Here is a 19744-nt window from a genome sequence, read left to right as displayed (position 1 = left end):
TAATCGATTTCTTTGACAGGGGTATTGCTCATCTACTATTCATTGGAGAAAGTTGAAACTGTCAGCTTGTGTAGTGAATAATTGCATCTTGAGAAAATGTATTTTATTCACAAAAACACAAGCTGGCAATAGCAAATAGTGGTAACTATACTTGTCTGAGACAGCCTGGTCTAATGGTTGGCTTGTGTTTTTAGATTGTGTTTTTGTGAATGAAAGTCCCTTTCTGCAGCTGCAATCATTCACCACACAAGCTGACAGTTTCAACTTTCTCCAATGAATTGCAGGCTGGGGTGTAAACTTAGGAGAGGAGATGAGGAGACACAATATTGCACAATGGAGAGGGGGCAGGACTCAGTGATGGCTGTAATTACCCCCATGGGAGTGCCCATATTTTTAGGCTTCATGGGGGTGGAGCTACAGCCAGCAAGTCCAAAACAAAGATTTATTTTATTTAACTTCTACAGTTCAATCTTTAATGAGGACATTTTGTGATAGATCGTCTTTTAAGTGAAGCTGTACTTTGTCCGTGCAGAGCAAAGAAACCACTTTTGTAGCACCCTCTAGTGCAGGAGTCTCAAACTGGTGGCCCTTCAGCTGTTACAGAACTACAATTCCCATGAGGCATTGCAAGGCTGACAGTTACAAGCATGACTCCCATAGGTATAGGCATGATGGGACTTGTAGTTCTGCAAAAGCTGGAGGGCCACCAGATTGAGATCCCTGCTCTAGTGTGTGCTAGAGGTAGGAAGGTAGGATTTTTTTGTTTTTTTTTAGTGTAGGGTTAGTATAGGTAAATCTAGTTGGCTCAGGACTAAGCCTGAGCTGTGAATCTGGGTCAGGGTTCAGTGAGTCAGGGCTGGGTGACTCATCCTGACAGCTCCTCTGGTGCCCCCCCCCCCCCTGGTCTAGGAAGGTTTTCAAAACTTCTAGAGCTAGTGGGTGGAGGTTAGGAGGGGCTGCCTGAAATATTTATGAGGGCCTTGGCCAATCCTCAGTAAAGAGCTGGAAGGGGGCAAGGCTTACCTCATAAATAGGCATGAGCCATGCCAACAGGGGGAGTCAGGTGGGAGATGGAGATTTAGTGCTGAGGAGGCTGTCGGTGGCCCCCGGGTACTCCCTAGTCGGGGGGTGACCTTGGGCTGGGGCTCGGGTGCTTGAAGGATCCTGCCACAACACACGGAGGAAGCTTTTCCTGGAGATAGGGGAGCAAGAGAGGACAGTATGAGTAAAGCAGCACTACTTGGGGACTTACAAGGGGGTGACTGACACATGTAGACAGTTCTCCCTATAGACAGTGAAGTGCCAAGTCTTCATTTCTTCCCTGGGAGATCTCTTGCACAGTCAGCCAGGTGGGCTGGTGTCAGTCAGTCTGGAGGACTGTGGAGGAAAGTTAGCCTGGTGGGATAGTGAAAGGGACAGCTGCAGCCAGGTGGGTTGGCAGTGCCTGAAGAGGTGGTACTGGGACCAGTAGCCACAGGAGGGAAAGTATAAACTAATCACTTTACTCTGCTACACAACAAGGGGCTTCAAGTTCCTGCCTGCAAAGGGCCATTGCTGAAACTGACTGTGCCTGTCAGATCCACTTACAGTCATCTAACTGGAGTCAGCAAGCAAGTGAAGTGCAGGAGAAGCATCAAGGAGACTGTATATAGGAAGATGTCCCTGAGTTGTTGCTATGGTTATGGGCATCCCATAACCTCTCATCCCTATCCAAGTTATTAACCCTCAATAAATGAAACAAAACAAAATCACAGACTGTTCTCTGTCTCTGGAGTGCCTGTGAAAATTAGTTGTGGCTTGCTGTGTAGGATGGGGGATCCCAGTTCATCTGTGGCTCTTAAGGAGGTGGGCTACACTTAACTCATACTTTCATGGTCCATTCAACTGTCAGGTGTGAAGAGAGGAAGCCTTGTGTAAGCTCTGTGTGACTTAATTGACTGCCTGAATACTGAATGATCAATCAGTAAGCAACATCTCTGTCATGTGGAGTCAGTCGTATGCCCCTAGCATCTGGCACTGGTGAGGTCATCAGTTAAGTGAACTCTGCAGGAGGCAACTTACAGGTTAATTTGAAGTAAATATGTCATGAGAGAAATACAAGGCTGCCATTGCTGACCATAGTACTTCCTAAGTCACGGGTCCGAATATAGTTCAGGAAAGTCAGGAGTTCTTTTCTGCATTCTTGATCTTGGCCCTTATAGAGAATTGAAACAATATGGAGACTAATGTTGCTAATCCCTGTTTGAACATGGTTGTTGCCTAGCTATATCTGGTTTTACTTCTTTAAAAGCTGACCTGAATAATAATGTAAATCAGGAAAATTGGAATCCTTAATACTTTTATTGTCTTTTTTTTTTTTTTTTTTTAAATATATAAAGTTCTAAAGCCATTGCATCAACATGACAGCCAGGGAACTAGTATTTTCAGCAAATGGCAGCCTCTTTGTTTCTCCCATGACAGGTCTTCTTCACTTTACTTAATTATATAGTACCAATATTTGCTAAACCAGAAAATGCTGGAATACCAAGCATTATTAGTGGATTTCAGAACATCTCCCCTTATGTTATGGCGATGAGAGGGTGATCTATAGTCCAATGGAGTGGGGTGAGCTGACAACATAGCCTCGGATTGCAGTGCAGCAGATACAGCACTGTCAGCTCACTACAGGAAGTTAGGAGCTCAGAGGATTTCCGGCAGGATTAACAGGTATTTTTCTGTACTTGCAAGCATCTCCACAACATGGAGAAATGTACATGTTGAAAATGTGTACTGCATGTAAGATATGAAAAACTCAGCCACTCTCCAAACTTAGCTCCTCTGGCTGTATATATAGATTGTCAGCAAAGTGACTTCATACAACATGATTTCTCCTGAAAACCAATCTGTCCTTCTATAGGAGTACTGCAGTTTCTACCACAGCCCTTCCACAGTATTCCATGGATTTAGACTGTGGCAATATTTTACTGTACATAACTTACCTTAACTTACATTTACAAATCAGCCTTTGCTGGGAATGACTATGAAACACTTGTTTTTTCACTTAAAGGAGACGTACAGCCAAAGCTCATTGAGCTGGACTTCTCCTGTGGATGACCTGAGTGCAGTTCGTTCTGCACTCCTGTGACCCATTTTCAGCAGACGTCACAGAGCCTGCCCAGGCTCTGGAAAGATCACGACCATATAGTCGGGATCTGCCTACATGCCTGGACCAGCGAGTCGCTGAGAGCCTGAGTCGGCCGCTCCCATGGAGGGGGCAGAGCAGACAGTGATGACTGACAGTCACCAGCTCTCTGCTCAGAGAGCCCTGAGAACTGAACGATTGGCTGTGTTTAATGCTGCATCCACCTAGGTAAGTATGATTCTAAAATAAAGAACATTCTAATACTTCTCTTTTAAGGTTACAAACCAGATTAATAGGAAGTCTCTTTTCTTCAAAAGTGGATCTTGGTACCATTACTTGGACTTCTGATGACTTGTTCATGGCACACTTAATTACCCAAACCCTTTTCTCTGCCACACTGTTCTACAGAGCATTTTATACCTAAGTATTCACACAGCACAGAAGCTATACAGATCTTTCTGAGAGTCCACAACACAATCCTAATGCCTCATACACACGACTGGACTTTCCGGCAGACTAGGTCCGACGGAATCAGTCCGTTGCACAATCCAATCGTGTGTGGGCTAATCTGATCGTTTTTTATTTAAAAAATCCGGCGGACCTAGAAATAGAACATATTTCAAATCTGTCCGACGGACTCAATTCCTATTGGGAAAACCGTTCGTCTGTATGCTGGTCTGACGGACCAAATATGACGCAAGTGAAGCTATTGGCTACTGGCTATTAAACGTCCTTTTTTAGTCCCGTCTTACGTCATCAGGTTCAAAACGAACGGACTTTCGAATGGACTTAGTCCGTTCCTGTGTGGGCAAGTCCATTCATTCGAAAGGTCCGTCTGAACTCCGTGGAAAGTCCGTCGGGAAGACCATCGGATCTAGTTTCCTAGTCTGCCTGGAAAGTTCGGTTGTGTGTACATGGCACAAGAGGATATCTTTCTCCTCCTTTACAGGGCTTCACTATACTATACATATGACTGCTCCACAGCTCTCTCTTTTCAGACCTTAAAACCTCTCTCTATTCTCAACATCTTATGCCCAAGCCTTGACTCCTTTTCCAAAGAAACTTGCAAAACACAGCTTCAGGGTATCCCTCCCAGACACAACCGCTGCATGTCTCTAGCTAAAGGGGACCAATGACCCCATAATCATTTAATTGCTTAATTTTTCAATTATTAACTGTTCTTGCCATTTGGCATTATTATTAATCTCTGTGATTTATAAATTAACAAAATGAATCCCCTGTAATGTCTTTACAGATTGGTAAAAAAATAAAAATAATTCTTGCTGTTTGCAGGTTACAATCTCTGCTCTGATGGTGTAGCTTCGCTGGGACACTACAATGGCACAATTTCTGTGACAGAGTCTGGTGCAGACTGTCTGAACTGGTCTGAGTTTCCTGATTACATGCAGCAGTACCCTAGCCGAGGATTGGGGAACCATAACTACTGCAGGAACCCTGAAGGAGGAAGGACACCATGGTGTTTTTATCGGCAACCCTCAGGGATTATAAGCTGGGCACATTGTGACTGCAGCCATGGTACTGGATATCTGAAATATATGCATTCTAGGATAGCTGATGAGAAGTATCTATATAGAGAGAGACCAGAGTATGCAAGGCTGAAATTTATATTTGCACATTTTTTATGGGACATATTGTATGCTATTTTTTAAAGAAAGGCTTTATTACATGTCATCCTAACCCTGGCATGATCCATTATTTTCAGTTGAAGAAAGCAAAAAAAAAAAACGTTCTTCATATTGTTAAAAAATCTTTTCAAGATTTTGTCTTTTGTCCACTTTTTTCACCAATCTGTCTACTATTCTCTATTTTTTTTAAACTGTAAAGTTGTTCTTTGGTGCTACACAATCAAACATAAACCTAGGCTGGCCATACATTATCCAATTTTCTTGTAAAAATGTTTTCCTTTAGCTTTACCAAAACCATATAATATGAGGTCAAACCTAAACACTTTTAATTTTTATAGTAGCTCATTGCACTATATAGTTGAAGGTAAATCTTAAGGCCCATACACACATTCAGACTTTTTGACAACAAACATGCAAATTAGCTGTTTTAAGGCAACATCCGACCGCGTGTACGCTCCATCGGACAAACTTTTTTTCTGTTTTCATCGGACTTTTGTTGGCTGTGCGAAGAGACAAACTTTCCGGCAACAAAAGTCCGATGGAGCAAAGACCGACCGTGTGTACAGAAAACCATAGAACTTTTGTACAAAGTACAAACACGCATGCTCAGAACCAACGCAAAAGATCACACAACAATATAGAAGTTGACCAATGATGATGGTAAAGAGCAGAAAAACCATGTGATTTGGTGAAAGTTGGCTGAAAAAGTCCTGCCGTGTGTATGCAATACAAGTTCATGGCCGAAGCCCTTTGTACAAAAATCCACGGGAAAGTTTGTACAAAGTCTGTTCATGTGTATGAGGCTTTAAGGCCCATACACACAATTGGACTTTTTGACAACAAACATGCAAATTAGCTGTTTTAAGGCAACATCCGACCGTGTATACACTCCATCGGACAAACTTTTTTCGGTTTTCATCAGACTTTTGTTGGCTGTGCGAACAGACAAACTTTCCGGCAACAAAAGTCCGATGAAGCAAAGTCTGATCGTGTGTACAGAAAACCATAGAACTTTTGTACAAAGTACAAACACGCATGCTCAGAACCAACGCAAAAGATCACACAACAATACAGAAGTTGACCAATGATGGCGGTAAACAGCAGAAAAACCATGTGATTTGGTGAAAGTTGGCTGAAAAAGTCCTTCCGTGTGTATGCAATACACGTTCACAGCCGAAGCCCTTTGTACAAAAATCCACGGGAAAGTTTGTACAAAGTCCGATTGTGTGTATGAGGCTTATGAGTGCTTCGATACATATTCCTTTTACCAAATTGCAGCTGAGGATACATTTTTAGGGGGTACATGGGAAGTTTCTACATTTCTATGTAAATGGAAAGGAAATTGAATAAGAAAATTCTATAATATATGGATAGCTTAAAAGAAAACTAGATATGACTTTTGCAGCATTTGACTGATTTATTGTAATGACCCTGACACCAGTGTGATATCTGAGACTACCAAGCCTAAGCAGACAGAACACTTTATCTGACAAAATGTATATTTTGCTTGAAATATGTTTAGACTACAAACTGACAAACTGCTAAATTATTCCTACTAGGTGCCATTCGCCTGTCGGGGGAACATCCTAATAAGAGTGGTGGAGTACAGCTGTATTTACATGGGGTTTGGGGATCAGTATGTGCAGACCATTGGACCGATTGGGATGCAAGTGTGGTGTGCAGACAGCTTGGAATCAGGTTAGTCGGAGCTAATTCTGATACAAGTGGTGTTAGGTACTGTGCTGTAACAACCAAGATTAATGTGATAAGTCATTATCAATACATTAGAGGTTCTGTGATTCGTTAAATACTTAACATATACTGCTATTAATATGATATTTCAAACATTACATTCCCCTTCAGAAGTATTTATTTGCCCCATTCAGGGCAATGTTGAAATGGATTTAGTGTTGTAAAATAACCCTTTTCCAACTGAGCCCACTCATTCAGGGTGTCTAAAAAATAAATGTGCAAAGTTTAAAGTTTGTTTTGTTTAGAAAGTAGATCCAGAGACCTTAAAGCAGCCTGCCCCTGACCGTTAAACATGTCCCAGTGTTTATGCACAGATGCTGCACCTCAGCTCTGCAACTTCCTTCCTGCAGCTCCCTAACTGCTCTGGCTTCCACCTCTGTCCTAGTTGAAGACCTCCTGACTCCTAGACAATGACCTTCCCTGTCTGATGGGGCCCTGAGCTCTAACTCTGGCTCTAAAATGAAGGCAGCCACTGGTTTAGACATTAATGGCTGTGTGTTGAGTTATTTTGAGGGGACAGTAAATTTACACTATTATACAAGCTGTACAATCACTACTTTACATTGTAGCAAAGTGTCATTTCTTAAATGTTATCACATGAAAAGATATAATAAAATATTTACAAAAGTGTGAGGGGTGTACTCACTTTTGTGAGATGCTCTTTATATGTGATCCTGTACTTCTGGGTAGCAGGCGTGATTATACACCTCTGACTTGTTGTCCCCTGGCACCCGGCAATCATTCAGTACAGAGGCAGAACGGCAGTGGTCCTATGTGAACAAGGCAGATTGCCGTATTGTCAGTAGGGAAAGCATGGATCCTGTGTCCCCAAAGCAGGGACAAGGATCCATGTCTTCCCCTAGTAAAAGCACCTCCCACACTGTACAAAAACACAGGCTAGGCACACAGTTAACCCTTTGATCGCCAATGTTAACGCCTTCTCTGCCAGTGTCATTAGTACAGTGACAGTGCATCGTTTTATCACTGATCACTGTGTTAGTGTCACTGGTTCCCAAAAAAGTGTCAGTGTTCAATTTTTCCACCACAATATCGCAGTCCCACTATAAGTCGCTGATCACCACCAAAAAACCCCCCAAAAAAACCAAACAAATTCCATAAATATAACCCATAGTTTGTAAATGCTATAACAAACCAATCAATATACGCTTATTGAGATTTTTTTTAAATATGTACATATTGGCCTAAATTTATGAAGAAATTAGATTTTTTACATTTTGTTATTTGAAAAGTTTTATAGCAGAGAGTAAAAAAAAAAATTCAGAATTGTCAGCCTTTTTTTGTTAATAACCAAAAAATAAAAAACACAGGTGATCAAATAACACCAAAAAAAAGCTCTATTTTTGGGGAAAAAATGACATAAATTTACAGTACAGTGTCGCACGACCGTGCAAGTGTCAGTTAAAGTAGCGCAGTGCCGCATCACAAAAAATAGCCTGGTCAACGATGGGTAAATCTTCCAGAGCTGAAGTGGTTAAAGAAAATTTGTCACAAACCCACAACATTAACATTTTCCATATAATAAAAATGTATAAGCAAAGGTTGCCTTCCATTAGTAGGTAGAAGTACATCTTGGCTTTACATAAATATGGAGTTGGGCCATCCTACCTATTTGTTCTTTAATGTGATGTGTAGCCTTGTAGACTAATAGGCTAGTCTTGGTTTGCATTCAAGGGTGGCATAAAGCTCAAGTTCTGCTGCAAAAGTTATGATTTTGATATATGATTACATATAACTTCAGCTGCCTCTGTGAAATAACTGATAATTTTGATATGTGGTTTTCACTGAGGGTAACCTCTGCTTACACATTTTTAGCACAAATTCAGCTTGAATATCCCAGCTTTATGACAGCTTTATTTTAATCTAAAAAAGTCTGATTCAGGCTAGATGATATAAAATCTCAGTTATGTATGTTCTTGGTAAATGAACTGCTAATTGTTGTAATTACACTGAGCAAAATTATAAACACAACACTTTTGTGTTTGCCCCTATTTATCATGAGCTGAACTCAACGATCTACGGCATTTTTCTATGTACACAAAAGGCCTATTTCTCTCAAATATTGTTGACAAATCTGCCTAAAGTGTGTTAGTGAGCACTTCTCCTTTGCCGAGATAATCCATCCACCTCACAGGTGTGGCATATCAAGATGCTGATTAAACAGCATGATTATTGCACAGGTGTGCCTTAGGCTGGCCACAATAAAAGGCCACTCTAAAATGTACAGTTTTACTGTATTTGGGGTCGAGGAGGTCTGAAAACCAGTCAGTATCTGGTGTGACCACCATTTGCCTCATGCAGTGCAGCACATCTCCTTCGCATAGAGTTGATCAGGTTGTTGATTGTGGCCTGTGGAATGTTGGCCCATTCTTCTTCAATGGCTGTTTGAAGTTGCTGGATATTGTCAGGAACTGAAGCACGCTGTCATATACGCCAATCCAGAGCATCCAAAACACGCTCAATGGGTGACATGTCCGGTGAGTATGCTGGCAATGCAAGAACTGGGATGTTTTCAGCTTCCTGGAATTGTGTACAGATCCTTGCAACATGGGGCCTTGTATTATCATGCTGCAACAGGAGGTGATGGTAGTGGATGAATGGAACAACAATGGGCCTCAGGATCTTGTCATGGTATCTCTGTGTATTTAAAATGGCATCAATAAAATGCACCTGTGTTTGTTGTCCATAGCATACGCCTGCCCATAACATAACCCCACCGCCACCATGGGCCACTCAATCCACAACATTGACATCAGCATACCACTCACCCACACAAGGCCATACACGCTGTCTGCCATCTGACCTGTACATTGAAAACTGGGATTCATCCATGAAGAGAACACCTCTCCAAAGTGCCAGATGCAATTGAATGTGAGCATTTGCCCATTCAAGTCAGGTATGATGACGAACTGCAGTCAGGTCGAGACCCCAATGAGGACAACGAGCATGCAGATGAACTTTTCTGAGAAGGTTGCTGACAATTTGTGCAGAAATTCTTTGGTTATGCAAACCGATTGTTACAGCAGGTGTCTGGGTGGCTGGTCTCAGACGATCTTGGAGGTGAAGATGCTGGATGAGGAGGTCCTGGGCTGGTGTGGTTACACATGGTCTGCGGTTGTGGGGCTGGTTGGGTGTACTGCCAAATTCTTTGAAACACCTTTGGAGATGGCTTATGGTATAGAAATGAACATTCAATTCAAGGGCAACAGCTCTGGTGGACATTCCTGCAGTCAGCATGCCAATTGCACACTCCCTCAAAACTTGCGACATCTGTGGTATTATTGTACTGTGTGATAAAACTGCACCGTTTATTGTGGCCAGCCTAAGGCACACCTGTGCAATAATCACGCTGTCTAATCAGCATCTGGATATGCCACATCTGTGAAGTGGATGGATTATCCTGGCAAAGGAGAAGTGCTCACTAACACAGATTTAGAAAGATTTGTGAACAATATTTAAGAGAAATGCTCTCAAAAAAGAAAAGCCTTTTGTTTACATAGAAAAAGTTGTAGATCTTGCGTTCAGCTCATGATAAATATGAGCAAACACAAAAGTGTTGCGTTGATAATTTTGCTCAGTGTATGTATTTTCTATCCATAATGTTAAATGTACATATTCATTTTTATTTTGTCATCAGTGAAATTGGCATAGGCAGAAAGATCTCAGACTATGGATTGTGGAATACCCCTGTACATCTAAAGTCTGCTAATTGTCGAGGGGATGAAAATGCCTTACTACACTGTAGTTACAGCCAGGGCAAGGACTGCAGACAAGGGATGGTAGCCGCAGTTACATGCTCTCCTCCTCAAGGTAATTCTTTAATGCTAGCTTATAATCATAGTCAACCTGCTGGTATTCATATGACTATGTAAAAGCATTTGACCAAAACAGCATTCTAGTCTCAGAAACCTTCCCACTCATAAACTTTTATTTTTCCTTCTCTGAAGAGCAGGTTTAAAGCCGCCCCTCCGATTGGTGGGAGGAAAGGACCACTTTGAGGGGCGTGTTGAAGTGTTTTTCGGCAGCCGGTGGGGAACAATCTGTGATGATCGGTGGGATGAAAAAGATGCTGAAGTTATCTGCCGGCAGCTGGGATTTAAGTAAGTCCCACCATTTTCTGCTAGACATAGGATCACTATTTATAGAATCAGTAAACCTACAAGATAAAGTTACTTTAATTTATAAAAAAGCAACTATTTTTTCTAAGTTTCATTATGTATCCAGAATATGAGTTATTTAAAATAATGTAACAGTTTTACAGGGCCTTTTGCTTTGTGTTAGCTGACATGTGAAGAAAAAGTTACCTTTCAAGACTGCTGAGTATGTTGTGTTTTTTTTTTTTATATGAATCAATGAGCAGTGACGGCATCAGGAGGGTGCTTGGGTCTGCTGACCATACAATACTTACACAATCAACTTTAGATTTACCAAAACTATGTAATATGAGCACTTGCCTAAGCTTAACCAATCCATTTATATTCAGCCAGTCATCTGAACCGTGACTGCTCTTACAAAGTCATATGACTGGATTTGGCTGCTCTTAAAGGGACAAATATCATCAACTATACCTAAGAAAACACAAGCTACAGTAAACTGGGGTTTGGAATTTGTGATTTAGAATGCTGTTTATTTAATTTAGCTTTGTTGCCATATGTTTGGGTTTATTGCATCTCTAACCTTCCCTCCTAAAATGTATTCTGAAATAAAATTACAAAGCGACTGGCAACCAAATTATTAACCCCACCATACATCAAAGATCCAGCCCTGCAGGTAGATGCATTACACACAGGAGAGTAAATACTGGGGCATTCAAAGACTTCTCACAAATGCATCCATATTTTTTCACTGACACTTGTCACAAGAAATACATGGAGTCTTTCTCTTCCTACAAACATTATTTTTTTGCATTAAATGTCATATCTCATGGGCATCATTGTTTTTTTTAGATCCCTTTCTTGTGCTCTTGAATAAATGGCCTGCACACATTCATAGGAGCCAAACACCAGAAAAGCTCTAGACCAGGGGTGTCTAACCTGTGGCTCATGGGCTGCATGCGGACCAGGGGGGCTATAAATGTGGCCCAACACAAATTCATAAACTTACTTACAAATGTTGATTTTTTGGGGTGGGAATTTTTTGTAAAAAATGCATTTACACTTAGCGAACACATGCCACCAAAGAAAAATTTGACAGTATCTACTGGAATTTTATAAGTTGTATCTTCCCTAAGAAAAAAATCCCACTCTTCACAATCGCAACTTATTCATGTCAATGGTTTTTCAGGCAGAACCTACCGTATATACTCGAGTATAAGCCGAGATTTTCAGCCTCTTTTTTGAGGCTGAAAGTGCCCCCCTCGGCTTATACTCGAGTCATCGCCGTCTGACTGCTCGATCAGCGTATCGAGCAGACAGACGGCGGACATACTACAATTCGAAAGCCGCGCCTCCGCCTCCGATAGGCGGAACACTGAATTTCCCAGCAGCCTGTGTTCCGCCTATCACGGACATCGTCTCATCCTCGTCCGTAGTACGAGGATGAGACGATGTCCGTGATAGGCGGAACACAGGCTGCTGGGAAATTCAGTGTTCCGCCTATCACAGGCGAAGGCGGAGGCGCGGCTTTTGAATTTTAGAATGGCCGCCGAGGCGCCGACGAAGAGCGGCGATCCTGGCAAGGCACGGGACGGAGGCAAGGCAAGGCACGGGACGGGACGGAGGCAAGGCACGACACGGGACGGAGGCAAGGAGGCAAGGCACGGCACGGGACGGAGGCAAGGAGGCAAGGCACGGCACGGGACGGAGGCAAGGAGGCAAGGCACGGGACGGAGGCTCGGGACACAGGCTCGGGACACAGGTAGGCTGGACACACACACACACACACACACACACACACACACACACACACACATGGACACACACACACAGGGATGGATGGATGGAGACACACACACACAGGGATGGATGGATGGATGGAGACACACACACACAGGGATGGATGGATGGATGGAGACACACACACACAGGGATGGATGGATGGATGGAGACACACACACACAGGGATGGATGGATGGATGGAGACACACACACACAGGGATGGATGGATGGATGGACACACACACACACAGGGATGGATGGATGGATGGACACACACACACACAGGGATGGATGGATGGATGGACACACACACACACAGGGATGGACGGACACACAGGGATGGACGGACACACAGGGACGGACACACACAGGGATGGACAGGCATGTCTCACCCTCGGCTTATACACGAGTCAATAAGTTTGCCAGTTTTTTTGGGGGTAAATTGGGGGCCTCGGCTTATATTCGGGTCGGCCTATACTCGAGTATATACGGTATATTTGTGAGCAACTATTTTCAAGGATGAAGCACACAAATGCAAAATTGGAACCAAAATATCTGATGAGCACCTTGGGAATTCATTGAGAATTGCTGCTCTATTCATGGAACCAGTTATTGATGTATTAGTTTATCAAAAAACATTGTCAAATATCCCACTAGTTTTGTGTTGCCCTCCCTTACTTTTATCATAAAATTTTTTTACAAAAAAAAAAAAAGAAAGTTTTATTACTCAGATAGGTACATTATCTATATATAAGTGATTGTTAACTTGTGATCTGCCTGACTTTTTCTGCTCAGTCTGCTTAGTGTATTTTATGTGTGGCCCAAGACAGTATGGCCCAGGAAAGTCAAAAGGTTGGACATCCCTGTTCTAGACTGTGCCTCACTGATGCCAAAAAACAGTATTACACAAACTATGATTCATGAGAAGATTGAAACTACTTTAGCAAATATGATTACTAAATATAACAAGGTAACTATAAGTAGATAAATATCTACCACCAGGCTTTGATAGCACTCTACGTGAACCTTAAAGATCTATTCTCCCATACCAAAACAAGCTGAGGCTACACCACTAAACATTCAGATTAGGTTTTTCCTTACCATACTCACCACTCTCCACTGTGCCAAAGCTCCTAAAGATATTCTTGAATGTGGATTCCAAAAGATTCCAAACGGGCAAATAATTCAATGGTTCTTCTAATTTAACCACTACAATACAGGGCACTTTCACCCCCTTCCTTCCCAGCCCAATTTTCAGCTTTCAGCGCTCTAGCGCTTTCAGTGACAATTGCGCGGTCATGCTACACTGTACCCAAATGAAATTTTTATCATTTTGTTCGCACAAATAGAGCTTTATTTTGGTGTTATTTATTCACGACTCCGTTTTTTTTTTTTTTTGCGATATAAGCGCAAAAATAGCGGAAATTTGGAAAAAAACAATATTTTCTTTTTTCTATTTGAAAAGAAATCCAATAAAATCTAATTTTGTCATAAATTTAAGCCAAAATGTGTTCTGCTACATGTTTTTGGTAAAAAAAATTCAGTTAAGTGTATAATAATTGGTTTGTGTGATCTCAGACATATGTACGCAAATGATCATGTACATATGTGTGCAGGTGATCACGTACATATGTGTGCAGATAATCATTGGGACATGTGATTTTAGTGGGACATATGTGGGGGACATGTTTTTATTATTAGGGACATGTGTTTTTATTATTTGGGGACATGTATGTTTTGGGGACATGTGTGTTTTGGGGACATATGTGGGGACTGTGTTTGTACTGTGTGGTGTGTTGTGTGTTTACACTACACTGATGATCAGTGAGTAAAAAGCTGTAAAAAGCAGCCCATACTCACTGATCATCAGCCGGCTGCAGCGTTCTGCTCTCCTCTCCTCAGCGGTGACTTCCGTGTGAGGAGAGGAGAGCCGATTGCCTAGCAACCGGCTGTTTGTTTACATCACATGACGGCCGTGATTGGACACGGCCGTCATGTGATCAGGAGGGCCAATCACAGAGCCCTCCTGCCGATCTGAGATGTGCCGTGTCCGAGTGACACGGGCGCATCGGGATCGCGCCGCTGTGCGGGCGCGCGTGATCCCGCTACTCCTGAAGGACGTTCCTGAACGTCCTATCAGGAGTAGACGGCTCCCACCCGGCCGTATATATGCATTGGCCGGGTGGGAAGTGGTTAAGCTCCAAAGTGTCTCTGTAGTCTTTATTTCTAGCTACTTTGACTATTTTGTGGGGAACATACTGCAAGCTGTTAGTTTACTGTTATATATTCTGTAAATTGGACCTTTTTTTTTTAATCTGGCCATGATGTTAATTATGGTTTTCTATGTAGCTTGTGTATTAACACACATTTCTACCATTGATCCCTGCAATGACCACTGAACATTTGTACAACTATGAGTTTTTTACTTTTTCAAACACTCATTTTCTGAACAGATCTCACACTGGAACATTTCCATATACTTCTTTTGCAATATTTTGTTCTTCCAAGTCCTTGTTTGCCTTTGAGCCATATACACTTAATAAGCAGTGTTCCATTCTGTTGTAACTTATTAGAAGCTGCACTGTTTTTGGCAAGCATTATAATGCTTGCCAATTGATTTCATAGTAAAATGGCAAGAAAAAAAAATACATCTATTTTATCCTGTTTTACCAAATGTTATTGCTTGCTTCATATATCATTATGTATGGCAGGGTTAGGCAACCTTAGAGGGGTGGAGATCTACCTGAACAACATGGAGGAAATCAAAGATCACTGGGCACAGTGTCGCCTCCTCACACCTGATTTAAATGTCTATCTGCAGGACTACCATGTCGCAAATGTGTGCATTGCATGGCAATCATGGGTTTAAATCAGGTGTTGAAAAGGCAATATATTGCTTCCTCACAACCTAGCAACTCATCGTATTTCAGAGGAGCAGCACTTGTAAAGTTAGGGGGTGGTAAAACAGCATGATATAATAGAAATATATGGCTAAATGCAGGAAAGCTGCAGGTACACTGCACTGCACCCACAGTCTGAGTAAACCACAACACATCAGTGTGACAGCAGCCCTATACTATTGTGCCCAGTGTATTGCATCACACTGACCTGAAGATCTATTCTTTCCTGCTGCTGGCAGCTCTCTGGAGACCGCTAGCCGGGATAAGAGGCGGAGTGCAGTTGGTATTACTCAACATGGGACAGGAGCCAGCACTACAGAGGATGCATGCATCTCTTGCTCCTTTTACAGCTGTAACTTTACAAGTATTCCCTCTGCATTGTACTCTGTTTGATGCTCTGGGATGGAGGATCAGCAAGCCCAGACCAAGATCTACCAGTACCTGTACGTGATCTACTGGTAGATCATGATCTACAGGATGCTGACTCCCTATGTAGGGCAAGAGATTTTATTAATGTACAGTATGTTTTTCATAATATATATATATTACAGGGGAAAGGCAAAAGCCTGGGTGTGGGCACACTATGGACAAGGCTCTGGTCCTATATTACTTGACGAAGTGGAGTGTCTAGGAAATGAAACCTCATTAGACCTTTGTAAGAAGAATGAGTGGGAACATCACAACTGTGACCATATTGAAGATGCTGGAGTTTCCTGTAACCCATATGTAGGTAGGTTGAGATTTAAAGAAAAGTTTGATGCTTCAGTTTTTTGTTTTGTTTTGTTTTTTAGGTGTGACTGCACCTTTGATGCAATAACACTTCATTGTAGCTTCCGCTACCTACAGCCCCAGACCACTGAGTAAAGACTATTCACAGAAAGGAGTGCGTAGGCACAGGCATGGCATTGACAATAGACTGTGTAGCCTTGTTGGCAGATTTGGGAAAGATGAATGAAAAAACTGGCATGAGGGCAGAGGGCGGGGATAACAGTGGGAGAATCTACAATGTAAATGTAACTGCACTACGCCTACCTGCATGAAGCTTCAGTCTTTTATCCAGATGTTACTTCAGCATACCAGCAAACCCTAATACCTTTTGCTGCAATCTGGTGAGTCTAGAACCCCTGTCATCTATTTGTAATGCAGGCTCCTACAGCAGGCTCCTTGCTGAATCTCAAGCTTTGATCTATAAAAACATCAGTTTTAAAGAGTTTCTCACAACCACCAGAAAAAAAAAATCTGCATTGGAACTATGAACGTGATTGATGATAAATGAAGCAGAGAGAGAGGGGATGTAACAAAGTGAAGCCTTCTAGGCACATTTGTGAGGAGATATTTGGAACCTGGATGTAAAAAACTCAAAATAGGGTAAACTTAGTAGACTTTTTACCTTGTCAAGATTAGCAGTTTACAGATTTTTAATTGTTACCTAAAATTGCTGTTCCATATTTCCCATCTCCCCCCCCCCCCCCCCACACTATACCCAGGGCTCTCCCATTCCTGCCACCATTTTGTCATCCCTAGTATTTGCAATCAGCAAATTACACTTTCTCCACCTTTTCCCAAAGCTGGCCATACTGTTTTTTTTGTCCAGCCAGCTAGCATTTGCTGCTGTAAGAATACAATGATTAACTGTACCTGCTGATCAACAGAAAATGTTTCAACTTTAGACCCCTTTCACACTGGAGGCGTATTTCAGGCGCTACACTGCTAAAAATAGCGCCTGAAATAAGCCTCAGCTGCACTCGAGGTTTCACACTGGAGTGCTGCGCTGTCAGGGTGTCACAAAAAGTCCTGCCAGCAGCTTCTTTGCAGCTGTGTAGGAGTGGTGAATACACCGCTCCTCCACTGCTCCTGCCCATTGAAAAGAATGGGGCAGCGCTGCCATACCGCTGGCAAAGTGCCACCACAGCGGCGTTTTGCAGGAGGATTTGACCCCTTTGCGGCCGCTAGTGGGGGGTTAAAACTGCCCCTCTAGTGGGCGAATAGCAGCGCTAAAACGATGGTAAAGTGGCGTTAAAAATAGCGCTGTTTTACTTCTGATGCCTGGGTGGGCTCAGTGTGAAAGGGGTCTAAGAAACAATTCCGTCGAGTAGGGTTGACCAGGAGCCCACGCACTGTTTGAAATCTAGCCAGTCCAGCAGGAACCAGCTAAGTTTTCATCAGTGTATGGCCAGCTTTAGGCGAACCATACTCGGACAGATTTCTCTTCTTAAAAAAAAATAAAAAATAAACCTGCAGGAGCTAACAATCAAATGAAGGAAAAGAGGCAGCGCTACCAGCATACAAATTGTAGTTTATTAGAAATCCTTTAAAAACAAGGACACATCTTGCACAAACACCTCCTGTGGCTTCAGCAAACGCCTTTCACACACCTGTGCTTAGTCAATGCAATGGTTGCGGACCAAGGCTGGCAACCGGCAATTGTTACAGCGGGAGAGATCTCATACTACACCTATAGTACACCTATAGTGGTGCAATCTTTGTGATATACAACAGCTTCAACTCTTCTGGGAAGGCTGTGCGCAAGGTTTAGGAGTGTGTCTATGGGAATTGTTGACCATTCTTCCAGAAGTGCATTTGTGAGTTCAGGTACTGATGTGGGCCAAGAAGGCCTGCCTTGCAGTTTCCGCTCTAATTCATCCCAAAGGTGTTCTATTGGGTTGAGGTCAGGCCAGTCAAGTTCCTCCACCCCAAACTCTCTCATCCATGTCTTTATGGACCTTGTTTGTGCACTGGTGTGCAGTCATGTTGGAACAAGAAGGGGTCATCCCCAAATTGTTCCCACAAAGTTGGGAGCATGAAATTGTCCAAATGTCTTGGTATGCTGACGTCTTAAAAGTTTCCTTCACTGGATCTAAGGGGCCAAGCCCAAACCCGGAAAAACAACCCCACACGATAATCCCCCCTCCTCCAAATTATTTAGACCACCTTTGGGATGAATTAGAGTGGAGACTGCGAGCCAGGCCTTCTCGTCCAACATCAGTGCCTGACTTCACAAATGTGCTTCTGGAAGAATGGTAAAACATTCACATAGACACACTCCACACACTTGCGCTAGTTAAAGCGGAGTTCCACCCAAAAGTGGAAACAGCTTATCTGTCTCCCCTTCCTCCGGTTCCACATTTGGCACCTTTTGGGGGGGGGGGGGGGGTGGTTACCTATTTTTGACAGGTACCTGTCCCCACTTCCATTGGGCCTCCCTGTGATGAAGTTTGGCCCCCTACTCCTTCCCCAAAACTGGGCCAGTTAGAGAGCACATCGTGCTTCGCGCATGCGCAGTAGGGAACCCACTGTAAAGCTGCAAGGCTTCACTGCCAGCTTCCCTTACAGGCTATTACGGCGGCAGCACCTGAGAGCCAATGGAAACATCAGCTGGGGTGCCGACATCGCTGGATTCCAGGACAGTTAAGTGTCCTATTATTAACAGTCATCAGCTACAGTATGTGACTGTAGCCAGGGCTGCTGTTAGAAATCACGGGGCCCCATACAGCCTACACTAATATTATTATTAGCGGACACAAACATAACAGAGAACCTGCATAAATGAGCCCTTTTATAATAGAACAGGGAGGGGAAAGCAAAAACAGGAACAATGCCCTGTGTCTCTCCCTGCAGCAGCTAAAAGCTGGTGGGAGGGAGAGAAACCAGCTTTTATCTGCTGCAGAGAGCCACACAGGGCATCTTTCTGTAATTGCTCCTCGTATTGACAACACTGATTCCTCTTGCTGTTCGGGCCCCTCTGTGTGCCGGGGCCCCCTACAGGAGGACTGGTGGTCCCCCCCTATCAGCAGCCCTGACTGTAGCTGCTGACTTTTCATGTTTTTTTTGCACAGGGGGCAGAACGCCGCTTAAAGTAGTAAATTCTGTACATCAGAACAAAAAGATGATCAACTGAGAAGCAAAGAGGGGCAAAGGGATTTGGTTTTAAAAGAGGGAGCTATGGAAACTGCACACAAAGATCTGTATTATAATAGAGCAGGCATGTCCAAAGTCCGGCCCGAGGGCCAATCATGGCCCGCAGTCCGGTTTTGAACGGCCCATCTGGCTATCTAACCAGCCTCTCTCAACCAGAGTGCCACAGGATCAGAGCTGTCAGATGAGCCTGATCCCCTGCCGACACTGTGAGAAGCTCTGTCAGTTACTAAAGTGAAAGTCAAGTGCAGAGGAGTGTGCTGTGTTCTCTGCTTCCCCCTACAGTGCAGTACCCGGCTAAATGAGGAAGCTGGAAAGGTACAGTACTATGCTACAAGCTAAATTAGTGATAAAAGGGCTTTATTCATGTGACTGTGTGTGTGTGTGTGTGTGTGTGTGTGTGTGTGTGCATGTGTGTCTTTATGTATGTGTATGCATGTATGTGTGTGCATGTCTGTATGTATGTGTATGCATGTCCATGTGTCTGTATGTATGTCTGTATGTATGTGTATGTGT

The 19744-nt window shown here is 43.0% G+C and overlaps 1 protein-coding gene across 1 annotated transcript in view; it reads left to right on the top strand.

Moving 5' to 3' along the window:
* Nucleotides 1-19744, top strand: part of LOC143930304 (neurotrypsin-like) — a 67754-nt gene that overhangs the window by 25209 nt on the left and 22801 nt on the right. The window contains exons 3-7 of the mRNA XM_077454539.1: nt 4415-4657; nt 6327-6465; nt 10175-10347; nt 10490-10637; nt 15865-16043. Coding sequence (XP_077310665.1) covers nt 4415-4657; nt 6327-6465; nt 10175-10347; nt 10490-10637; nt 15865-16043 — 882 coding nt within the window. The remainder of the gene's footprint in view (nt 1-4414; nt 4658-6326; nt 6466-10174; nt 10348-10489; nt 10638-15864; nt 16044-19744) is intronic.

The sequence above is a fragment of the Lithobates pipiens genome, unplaced genomic scaffold (genome assembly GCF_037356315.1).
Source record: "Lithobates pipiens isolate NorthernLeopardFrog02 unplaced genomic scaffold, aLitPip1_a1.2 Scaffold_25, whole genome shotgun sequence".
NCBI lineage: Eukaryota > Metazoa > Chordata > Amphibia > Anura > Ranidae > Lithobates > Lithobates pipiens.
Note: the sequence above shows the minus strand (reverse complement) of the source record. Positions and strands in the feature narration are given on the sequence as shown.